The sequence below is a fragment of the Oryzias melastigma genome, linkage group LG12, assembly GCF_002922805.2.
Source record: "Oryzias melastigma strain HK-1 linkage group LG12, ASM292280v2, whole genome shotgun sequence".
In the NCBI taxonomy this organism is placed as follows: domain Eukaryota; kingdom Metazoa; phylum Chordata; class Actinopteri; order Beloniformes; family Adrianichthyidae; genus Oryzias; species Oryzias melastigma.
This window is the reverse complement of record NC_050523.1, coordinates 8,823,524-8,835,165: the sequence shown is the minus strand read 5'-3', so window position 1 is coordinate 8,835,165 and position 11,642 is coordinate 8,823,524. Positions and strand designations below refer to the sequence as shown.

Sequence of the window (11,642 nt, the reverse complement as noted above, 5' to 3'; positions counted from 1 at the left end):
CAGAAAGGTCCCAGCCGGGATTCGAACCGGGGCCTTCTCGCTGTGAGGCGAGAGCGCTAACCACTTGCGCCACCGTGCAGCCCTAAAGAAAACATATGCTGAAAAAAAATATAATAAAAAAACTATCAGAGCAAGAATAGTTATTCTGACAAACATAATGACAGTAATAGCTGTTTATTTCTCAGTAGAAGTCTATGGGATTTTGGCTTTTTGAAACCAGCAGGTACTTCCTGTTTGGAATGTCCACTTCTCGTGTACAGTCAATGATAGTACTTTACCTTTCATGCTTGTACTTAGCAGGACAAACTTAGGGATCCGTATCATATCTCGTTAAGAATACTATCCAACAAAATCTTTCCAAATTCACTTTTTTACAGAAACTGATTAGGCTCATGCAGATTCTAAGAATTATAATTGAATCAAAAGTTTCTAGAGTCTGATTTCCTGCTGTAAGCTGAATTTGTTCTTTAGAAATCAAAGCCCGTTGCATGACTATCAAACAAAGCTTTGCTTTTGCCGTTATCCAGTGTTAACCCAAACAGAAACACAAATGTGGCCACAGATTTAGAGTTTACAGTGTTCAACCAGCATGTTGTTTGCAGGCAGTCTGCCCCTCCCTCTCCTGACTTAGCATAACTAACAGGATCAGACCCACTGCTGAGACACAACAGGATCCGTCTTCACAGGCTTCTCATTCTGACACAATTTTAGCTGGAACAAGGAACACGCCGTGACGCCTACTATAAACAAATTGACTGTTTTAGGTCGTGAAAAGAAGGCTGACATCTGTGAAGAGGGAGGTAAAAAAAAGAGCAGGGGGATTTTTGCTGGATTAGCATGTCTTCCTCCTGACACACAACAGTAGTGGCCTCACAAAAACACGTTTGTTCCCATGCTCTAATGGGGAGCGCTCAGTGGACAAAATGCATTAACACACCTCTAATGACTTAAAAATTACAGTCGGCTCAACTGTTTTTGTGTCCCTAAAACCAAACCTTGACCCTCCGAGATATCACGGCTGTGTGGGGACTTTGGTTTGGTTGCCATAGTGACAGGAATTGCAAAGACCGAGTTTAAATTAGGATTTGTTCTGTAAGGCGATGTAGTTTCAGTATTGCCATGGGTGCATCACATGTAGAATATCTAACATTTTTACTGACAGGAATGTCTCTCTTGGTACTTTTTGTCTCTATGTGCAGAAGAATAAATATGAAACTTTTGGTTTGTTTTGGAAAACATCTGACAATAGCATCCACTGATGAAGCCTCTTGAAAAAGGAAGCTCAGATGCAGCCACTAGGATCTTGTTCTACAACATGATGGAGTTTTTTATATGAGCGCTACTGATACACTTTTTGACCTATTTGGAAAAGGATTATTTATGTAAGTCAAATGAAATTGTTTAACTAGAAATTGAGTATAAACAGTGGCAAGAGTCTTAGTTAAAGACGATGAAAATCGTGTTTTTAACGTGTTCTTGTGGCATTTTTCTGTTGATATATTAAGATAATTAAGTTTGAAATTGCATTTCTGAGTATTTCCTTTTTCAAATCATTGTGAAACAGTTTGAAAAAGACCACGCCAATGGTCCCGTCCCCAACTCAGAGGCCAATTTCCAATGAACCCCAGCCACTCTGCAGAAACCATGTCCTAGAAAACAACACCCATCTTATGATTATGGCTAAAAACAGCAGAATTAAAAGACCACCGGGAACGCTTTCAAAATAGATGAAAAGATTATCAGAGTCAATCTTTATTTACCAGATAGAGGATTAACCCAACGCAGCAAACAATACCTTGACACTTAACGCTACATACACACCGACCAAGTCATGCGCATTTTTAATTAGTGTTCAAACTGGCAAGGAGGGAGGGGCTTCTTCTTTTTTATTAATATTCAATAGATTTTTAGTACTTTATTCTTGTTAATTTTTCGGTTTAGATCACTCTTTCACAAAAAGCAGACTATTTGAATGGTGGTGCGATGGTTGTTTATTCGCTGATTGTCACGATAGGTTGAATAAATCATCATCTCAGAGGGAAAGTTCACTTTTTACCGCTTGTTTTTGCCCTGAAGATGTTTGTTTTAAAGAAGCCTGCGGAGTGATATAGAACATATGGGATATGTGACCGGACCTTCTTTTTTAGGTGGGCATCGACACCCAGCAGCCAATCAGATTTGATTCACCCGGACGGATAAAGTGCAGAAAGTTTTGTTTTTGCATTTTGTTTTTTCATGACTGTTTGTCAGCATCTTTGCTTTCTTGGAGTAATATTGCCGACATTAAAGTCTTTACAGTTCTGCTCATCTTAATATTGATATGTTTTGTGCTCACAAACTACACTTCTGGGATATCTGTGTTAACTCTGTACAAATTAAACCATTTCACACGATAAAAATGAAGAAAAATTGTTCTCTCTGGACTTTTTTTCGTTGTATAAAATGTATATAGTAAAAAATTGTGATTAATAGTGATTAATCATGATCCAAAAGTGTGATTAATCTGAATGATTTTTTTAATCCATTGACAGCACTACTTTACACATATCTACAATCTGGTTTATCTCCAAGACATATCAAGTAATTTCAGATTTCAGGTTTCTGTTCATTTAAGACACAGAAGCTTTTTGCCTCATTAAATAAGGGACTAAATCAGCTGCATTTGGACACAAACAGAGTATTTTGCCATCTGTGGACGGGTCAGCAGTGCCAGCAGCAGCAGCAGCGTTTTCCTCTCCTGGGACGATCTCGGCACAGAAACACATTAACTCTGTTTAGATGAATCCACTACAAACACACATGTACAACGTTCTCTGACATGTTGACCAACCAGCAGCAGATATGACCAGGTTCTTGTGTCCTGACGTTTGTAGGAAGTTTGTCATATAACACTACAGTTATTGTTCAGATGGAAAAATTGGCTGCTTCTAATAACTGTTTATTTATTGGGAACTTTAACTGTTTACAAGAGATGGTGATAGATCCCAGACAAAGGGAATTAAAAAAACAAGATGGGGAATTGCAGACAAAAACACCCCGAGCATTGTGGGAGTCATGATGTAAAATGTTCCCTGTGCTCATCCTGGTTTCCTCTTCAAACATCTATCTGCTGCATCCCATGTGTTGTTTTATCCCAGACCACATGACTAAGGCAGGAAGTTCGCTCCAGTTCGTTTTGCTTCTGACGCGTGAACCAGTTTTTCCTCGCCATCCTTCACCTCAGCTCTGCTGAGGCAGATGCATGAGTAAGGGATTAGTCACCGACGGTGTGAATTTATGTGGTTGATGCAAAAACCGCAGCTGCGCTCATCTGGATCCAGATGTTTCTCTTTAATCTTGCAAAGCAGCAGCACACCTTTTATTTTTTCAGCCTTCGTAATTCACAGATGATCTTCACTTTTTCATCTTCATCAGATCTTGCTCTACTGTTATGATGCAAGAGTTTCATTTATGAAAGAGCAGAACATTAATCAAGAAAATTACAAGAAGAGCAGAACCAAGTGAAGATTCATTTTGTCACCAGACTGTGCACCTAATTAAACAAACTCATCAAGAAGTTTTTTTTCATTTTATTTTCAGGGAAGTCAATTTTAAAAACTACACTCTGCTGCAGCTGGATGAAGAGTTCTCCAGGGGCCGCGGTTTGGACGTCGGGGCCCGAGCTTGGAAGGCGGGCAACGTGCTGCTCTTCTTCTGCGATGTAGACATCTACTTCAACGCCGATTTCCTCAACACTTGCAGAATCAACACACAGCCGGGTAAGACGCGTCTTACTCTATTCCAATTCCCTTCAGCTTTTAGCAGTAATTCTTTTTATATTTTTACAAAAATGTTACCAAAATGTTATGAATAAAAGTTAAAAGTAGTGTTAGGAATCCAGTTTTGGATATTGATAAATATTTGTTTAAACAGAAGGGGATGTGACTTAAAAGGAAAGAAAACAATAGACTTGAGTTTGGATTAACACCCTTGTTTGAGCAGCGAATCTCAGGAAGAGGAACGCCTCAGATTTGGTGACTCTGAACAGTAACACTGTCGCTCTGTGTCAGAGGATGGAAGAGTCTATCAGTGAAGTGTCAGCAATGATGAGACTTTTCCTCAGTCATTTGTGGTATTTTACTCAGATATGCTCATTTTGAAAAATCTGAAAATCCAAATTTCACTTTTTAAGACTTCAAAAAACATTTTTTTTAATCGTCCATACTTAGTTACTGTGTGATATTTGGGGTTATTCAAAGTCCCATTCCAACTATATTTTTTTCTATTGTAAAATCAGTGGTCTTTTTTTATTATAGTTAAGCAGTTTTAGACAAAATCAAAAATTTTGTGTCACAGACATATTTTCTGCAGAGCGGCAGGAACTCATTAGAAATTCGTCTCTGGGTTGTGCCCATTTTTCCTTAAAAATAAACTTATGTGTAAAACACCACAAACCAAGCCGACCACAGAAAACATTTCAGATATCACTTTGTGTTCTTATTGGTTAAAGCATCTCACAAGCCCAAGCTAACATTAGCATAGAAAAAAAAAGTGAGCAATATTGGAGCTATTTAGCTAAGACATTAATGTATGTATTTGTCTGCAAGTGGATACATCAGAAATGTAGTGGAGCAGGGAGACTTTGGCCTACCTATGGCAGTTGCTGCGTCACAAACTTTTTGGGGTTTTTATCTGCTCCTTTTTCAACACAATTTGAATTAAAAAATACTCAGAAATGCAGTTTTTATCTTAAATTCTTTTATACATGTCCTTTATTATGATGAAACAAATTTTCATTGGAGTGGATCTTTCAACACCAGAGATGTCGCCGGTGACACCTAAATAACGCACCCTCTTTGAAATACCTTAACTCTTTTATTATTGTCACCTGAATCAGCCGATTCTGACATGCAGAACAGCAGCTTTTCACTAACATGCAACACACATAGTGTTGCATAACAGCTCAAAACCGGTTTTCTCTGCAGCAGAATCAGCTGGCTTATGTTGGTTGCGTAAACACTAATGTAACATGTTGCACATCAGCTTAAGGCTGCTTTTATTCACTTCAGAATCTGCTGGAATAATTGCATAAACTGAGCTAAATGGTAACTTTTGTCACTGTATGGTGTGTGTGGGTTTCATGACAGATGGATTCTGTAAAATGAGTTTGAACCAAACTGGTTTATCGATTTCCAGATTAAAACCCATCCACATGATTGTAACTAGGTGCAATTCCTTAAGTAACCTCTAGGGCCTTGTGGTCTTCTCTCTGACAGGTGACCTTGGATTGGTCTTATAAGCAAAAGTCAATTTGGAAAGGCGGGGGCCATGTGGAAATATTATATACTGCCAACAAAGTATCAACCATACAGTTTATACAACTTCCAGACTGAGCACTGTTAGAAGATAAAACCTTTAAAAATGAACTGTTTATTTTAACAATCAGAACCATCTTCTGGATATTCTGTAGTATTTTTCCACTTGAGATGAATATTAATTCACTTTCTGTTTTGTTTTTTTTTGTTTTTTTCTTAAGGTTGGAAACAAAACTGTTTAAATGTCAGGATCCTTACTGAGCGTGCTCCAACACCTCTAAGGCTACAATTACGCAAGCTATCTATTTTTAAAAATACAAAGACTAAAAACTTTATTGTTCATCACATTCAGCCAACTTGAGAGCTTGAAGGTCAGAGAGGGTTTTTGAACCGCCTCCACTGAAACAAAATGTCGTCGGTTTGAAGTTTATTTTATTTGTGACGGATAATCAGATAAAGTTAATGGTGCAGCTGCCACCACACAGGCACCCCCATCCCCGTGTAACCTGACGCTGCCGTCTCTGCAGGCAAAAAGGTGTTCTACCCAGTCTTGTTCAGCCAGTACAACCCGTCTCTGATCTACGGAGGTCCAGAGCACATCCCGCCTGTGGAGCAACAGCTGGTATCACAACAGTTCTGCCTTCTTTCATGTCCTGTTTTTGACTTTAAACAAACATCTCTGTGAATGTATCATCTCTTTGATTTTTTTCCCAGGTGATCAAGAAGGACACCGGGTTCTGGAGGGACTTTGGGTTCGGCATGACTTGCCAGTATCGATCCGACTTCATCAACATAGGTGCATTTCCAGAGCGGCAGCAGCCCCTCACGCACATATGCACTGCAGTAATATCCACTGTTTTATTAATGCAGAGATTCATAAATAGTGGCTCCTGAGGGTTAATTATCTGTGTAGAGGCGTTACATAACCCTTCAAAATGGGCTTCCTGAATTGCTGTGAAATATGCTCACTGCTGTGTTAATTGTGCCATAGCTTAACGAGTATGGAAAACATCAGACCTCAAACGGCTCCCTATCAAATTACTTTTCATATCATAGAGGAGGTTTTATTATATTACTCTGCACGAAACAATTCTGAGCAGCAGCAGCACATATTAGCATCTCCCCATGTCCTCTCCATCTGTGCACCGGGCGAGGATTTGCTCTCCAGACTGATTTACATCAGTTTAGTTTGCCTCCTAAGTGAGGCTGCAATGTTTTACTGATGAGTGCTCGTGCAGAGGAACTCACACAGCTCCAGATTGCTCATTTTAGACATTTTCTGTGATTTTTTAAAGATGAACTTATCAACCTATATGCCTACCCTCTAGGAATAATAGTTCATTTCAAAATTAAGTTAATAAATTCAGCAGAAAAAGTACTATTTTGCATAAAGATAATGACAATTCAAGCCAAAAGCGGAATTGTATGGGCTTGCAGGCATTACTCGCCCTCGCCACCTCACGTTGGACCCACCCTTTCTGGATGAGCAGCGGCTACACACTCCCTCTGTTAGATGTATCTCCATAGCAACCATATTATGTTTTGGTCGCCAGGGGAAGACGAACAGGTCTTTGTAATTTTTAGATAATCGGCAAAAGTAAATTTTTGAATTTCCTTGGCAACGGGGTTTTTATGTTAACCACACCCGCATTTTAAATATGTTTATGTTGTATGTCATATTGTTTCGTTCAGCTTGAGCCAACAATTTATGGAATAAAAGTTCACAATATTCAGGTAAAAGATGTGAGAATAAAAGGGGAACGCCACTTTTGAGACCTCTTCCCGAGGTCAAAGGTCAATGAAACTTCGGTTGTGGTCGTAGACTTAAAGGGTAACCCAACAGGACAGTTGGTTGGACGCTGCCTCCACTCTCAGCCCAGATTTGAAAAATGCAACAAAAGGGGGCGGGCTCAGCAGGGGAGGTGTGGTCTGGATCTGTGATTGACGGTGGAGTTAGCTTGTAGTGACTCTGCATCTTCAATATGAAGAGTGGTACAGAGCAAAGTAATGCCAGTATCACCACAAAACTTACTGTGGAGTTTGAGGATTTTTACCTCCACCTAATAAAACAACGCTAGCATCATAAGCTAATGAATTAAGCAATCAATCCCGAGTGAAACGTTTATTGCAGATTCCATCACCAGGATTCAGTGCCAATTGCACTAAAACACTGTTCCTTCACTTCCAAATCCACTGGAAAGTTGTGCAAGCCAGTAGATTTTTGACAACCAAAGGCAAAACATCTATGAGCCATGCTAAAGCTAACACGATAACAACTACAGAATCATAGTTTATACTGGAGTTCCACAGCATGATGGTGTGAAATTTCTCAAATGACGTGGGACTTTAACCAGTTGACCAATCACAAAATTCAACTGTAATGCCTCATTTCAACCTGTAGGGGGCAACACACAGAGGGTTTTAGACTATAAATGCAGGAATTTAACAAGTTTATTTTAAATTGTCAGAAATGTGGCAAGGACCAACAGACAGCACTTTTAAAGCCCCATTTATAGAGCCAAAAAAAAAGATAATTTAGTGTTTTGTTACCCTTTAAGCTGGAGGCACGTGTGGAACTATTTTCCATATTGTAGGTAAATGTGAAAATTATAAAATTTCACTTTTGCTACAAAATTGTGCCAAGCTATAAGTCGTGATTAGAAAAAAAGAATTGTGAAAACAAAATGATTCTTGCAGTCCAGGACTCTTGTGGGACATAACTAATCACTTTACTCAGATATTTTGGATAAAAAGCCACAAACTTTTATGAATTAATAGACTTATTAGGAGGCGGTACACTGAAGTAGGAGTTTTATTTTACTCCAGATGTGAGCCCTCTTTTGGTTTATTTCCTGCTGGCATTCCTTGGTTATCATAAATAAATGCCCCCCCCAAAAGTCTTCTGTGTTGTGTTCAGATTTGTATTTTGTCTCTGTTTAGCCCTGGAGCTAAAGAGTTCGATGTGGAGAGATAATGCGATCAGAGCAGATCTGCTGGGAACGAAAATCAGGAGCCGTTTCAGCATCTTAAGATATGTGTTTGGACAGGAATAACAGAAAAATACAACTTTTTCCAAAGCTTTCTTTGCATGAAAGTGTTCTCAGACAATCAGATTAAAACCAGCATCCAAATCGGGAGTGTAAACGCTGCTGTAAGGAGTTTCAAAGTGATTTCAAATCACCTTTTCTTCTGTCCTCTTAGGAGGTTTCGACATTGACATCAAAGGCTGGGGTGGCGAAGACGTCCACCTGTACAGGAAGTACCTGCACAGCAACCTTCTGGTGGTGCGAGCCCCATCGCGGGGCTTGTTCCACCTCTGGCATGAGAAGCACTGTGCTGATGAGCTCCCGCCGGACCAGTACCGCATGTGCATGCAGTCCAAAGCCATGAACGAGGCCTCGCACGGCCAGCTGGGGATGCTCTTCTTCAGACAAGAGATCGAAACTCATCTCCGCAAGCAGAAGCAGCAGCCGAACCCCAAAAAGACCTAAAAACTGGACAAAGACTGAGCTTTAAGGACTGCAGTTTTTGCATCTGCAGCTGGAAATCTGCAGATTTTGAATTCATCTATTTGAAGTCGAACTCACCAGATGGATCTGTAATGAACTAACTTAAGGCCTTTTTTGATAATGATTTGTTGGCTAATATTCAGCTATAATATTTCATAAATGGTGTGCCTTATGTGATAACGTGTTCCGACAGAACCTGAACTCTTTTTTTTAGGTCGACAGAGCCCCCTGGTGGACTGTAGGTGAACAGCATGTGAATGAACGATCATTGCAGCATCGCTGTTTATTTATCACATTATTTCTAAGTCTGCAACCTTTTATTCTTTATTTATTTTTTAGTTTGTTTTGACAAAAGTCCGGACTGAACTATCAGCATTTTCACTTTCTGTGAAAACTATTGAGTGAGCAGAGAGTCGGATGAAAATGAAATTGTTTCATGATATTTGAAAGTAAAATTGTTTTATCTTTTTTTGTTTTAACCCCTTGACACCTTTTGATATAATTATGCAACAAACCACTTCAGCTCTAAAATTACTTTAATTTAGCATCTATATTACAGCAAAAACAGAAGTGATTTTTTAGCTGGATCTACATTCAGGCGTCAAGGGGTTAAAGCTGTGTTATGTCTAATTTTAGAACAAAAGCATAAACGGGCAAAAATACTTTTATGTTTTTGGCACTTTTTTTTGTTATGGAGTCGTATGAAAAAAATGTTTGACATTATTGACGATGACTTAAGTCAGAACTAGACCTTAAAGGTTTATTTTTTTAATGTGTGACTTGGCAAAAATATATGCTAAAATGTCTTCTGTGCAATAAAAATGAATATTTTCTATTAATAAGTGAGCTGTCAATTTAAGATGCTACTTTGTCTATTTTATTGTTGAATTCCTTTTCGGTTCTAAAGTTTAAAATCAATCTGTTTTTATTGAATGACAAAATCTGAAACATTTGTTTAGGTCGAGTCTTTAATTTTTGCCTTAAATGCAAAAAAGCATTTCTTTTAATTTGTCAAATTGTTGTTTTTACTTTATGTAAATGAGATAAATAAACATGTTTGTGCATTGTAAATACTTTCTTAAAAGTAACAGGAAGCATCCAACCAAAAGGTAAGACTAACATAAGGCTAATGCTAAACTGTATTTTTTATTATTTAAAATCTACTGTTCTCTCAGTGATGGATGAAATATGTTCAGATTTAAGTGACACAATTGAATTAAACAGATACCCAATAGATTAATTGCTTACTCTAATCAGTTACTCTGTTGAGGCCCTGCAACAGACTGGCGACCTGTCCAGGGTGTACCCCGTCTTCGCCCAGAAGTGGTCGGGTTAGACTCCATCAGCCCCGCGACCCCGAAACGGACAAAGCGGTTTAGAAAATGGATGGATGGAACATAAAGATGTGTACATGCTTCAGACAGTTCATTAATATACATTATAAATAAAAGTGGTCTTAATACTGAGCCCTGCGTCACCCCCTCATCGACATTTACAAAGTCAGAGCACAAGTTGTAATGTTTAATACTTTGGGTTCTGCCTCTCAAATAATTATAAGTAATAATAATAGGTAATTAAAACGCATTTTTGTAGTTTTTCAATGACTTGTAGGAAGAAAAAAGTTGATTTGTACTTCTTTTTGCAACTGGAATACCAACTTTATACAACGACAAAAAAATAAGCATTATTTCTGTTTTGGTATTTTATTCTTTTACGTTTTTGCTTTTTGGTTATAACTTTTTGTTTAAGTACGTAACATTTATTAAAAATGTATTCAATTTTTATATAGTTTTTCATCATCTAAATAAAACAATTAAACTTTGTCTTTTTGGAATGATGTACCTTCATAGCTTTAAAAACACACTTACATTTATTAAATGAGATAAGACAAGACACATTGTTAGAAGAAAATTACAGAAAAAAAAAAGAAATTAGAGATTTAGGACTTTGTGTGCTCTGATTTTCACATAGTCTTAATGATCAAACAAAAATATAATCATTCGGTTTTGTTTTTTGAGGATCCACATCTCCTTGAATGAGGGTTTAACTCACCAAGCTTGTTTTTCCTTTAAAACCCAGATTTTAAAGAAATGTCGGTGTTTTGCAAATCAGAACATCATTTATTTATTATTTTTTAATTTACGCATCAATCCACCTGGCTGTCTTTTGCATTTGGACATCAAGAAAACAGAACTTTAAGCAGATCAATTAATAATTTAAGGAGAGTCCAGAAGGTTAAGCACTGATACTAAAATGTTTTTAATGTGCTGTAAATAAAAAATATTCTTTTTCTACTGTCACAAAACACTAGTAACAGAAAAAACCCTAAATAGCAGATAAATGTTACTGTAACACTTAAGTATAATAATAATAATAATAGCAATGATCTTTTTTAGTTTGTGCATGTGTGTGCTTTGATACGACTCTACAGCTTATCATTTTAATTGTGTGAAGAATGCCAACATTTATTTAACCTTTTTGGTTCCATTTGCTGTGAACTCACTAAACTGCATATTAGGGATGCAAACATGACAGCTGCTCATTTGATAGTAAAATTGATTAAAATAAGCTGACCAAGAGGGACAAAAAAGACAAAAGAAACTTAAAACCGGATCATTTTTGTGATCGTTTCACTATCAAAAAATGATAAAAAGTGTGTTTGTTTGCACCACTTCAGATCATCTTAATCACTTTCTGAATGAAGTAAACCTTTAAGGTATTTAAACATAAAATGTTCCAACATTGACTTCAAGAGTTGAGGTTCTAGCCTCTAGAAAATTTCAATGGCAGAAACAGAAACTAAAAAAACAAATGAAGAAGTTATTTGAGTAATGTAAAG

General features: G+C 37.6%; 1 protein-coding gene across 2 annotated transcripts in view; it reads left to right on the top strand.

The window, feature by feature from the left end:
* The window catches only part of csgalnact1a (chondroitin sulfate N-acetylgalactosaminyltransferase 1a), a 37,405-nt gene extending 27,126 nt beyond the window's left edge, over window positions 1-10,279 (top strand). For both annotated transcript variants that reach the window (XM_024299919.2, XM_024299921.2), the window contains exons 5-8: window positions 3,580-3,758; window positions 5,822-5,916; window positions 6,009-6,090; window positions 8,496-10,279. In XM_024299919.2, the coding sequence (XP_024155687.1) occupies window positions 3,580-3,758; window positions 5,822-5,916; window positions 6,009-6,090; window positions 8,496-8,785 (646 nt within the window). In that variant the 3' untranslated portion in view covers window positions 8,786-10,279. The remainder of the gene's footprint in view (window positions 1-3,579; window positions 3,759-5,821; window positions 5,917-6,008; window positions 6,091-8,495) is intronic.
* Window positions 10,280-11,642: the final 1,363 nt, after the last annotated feature.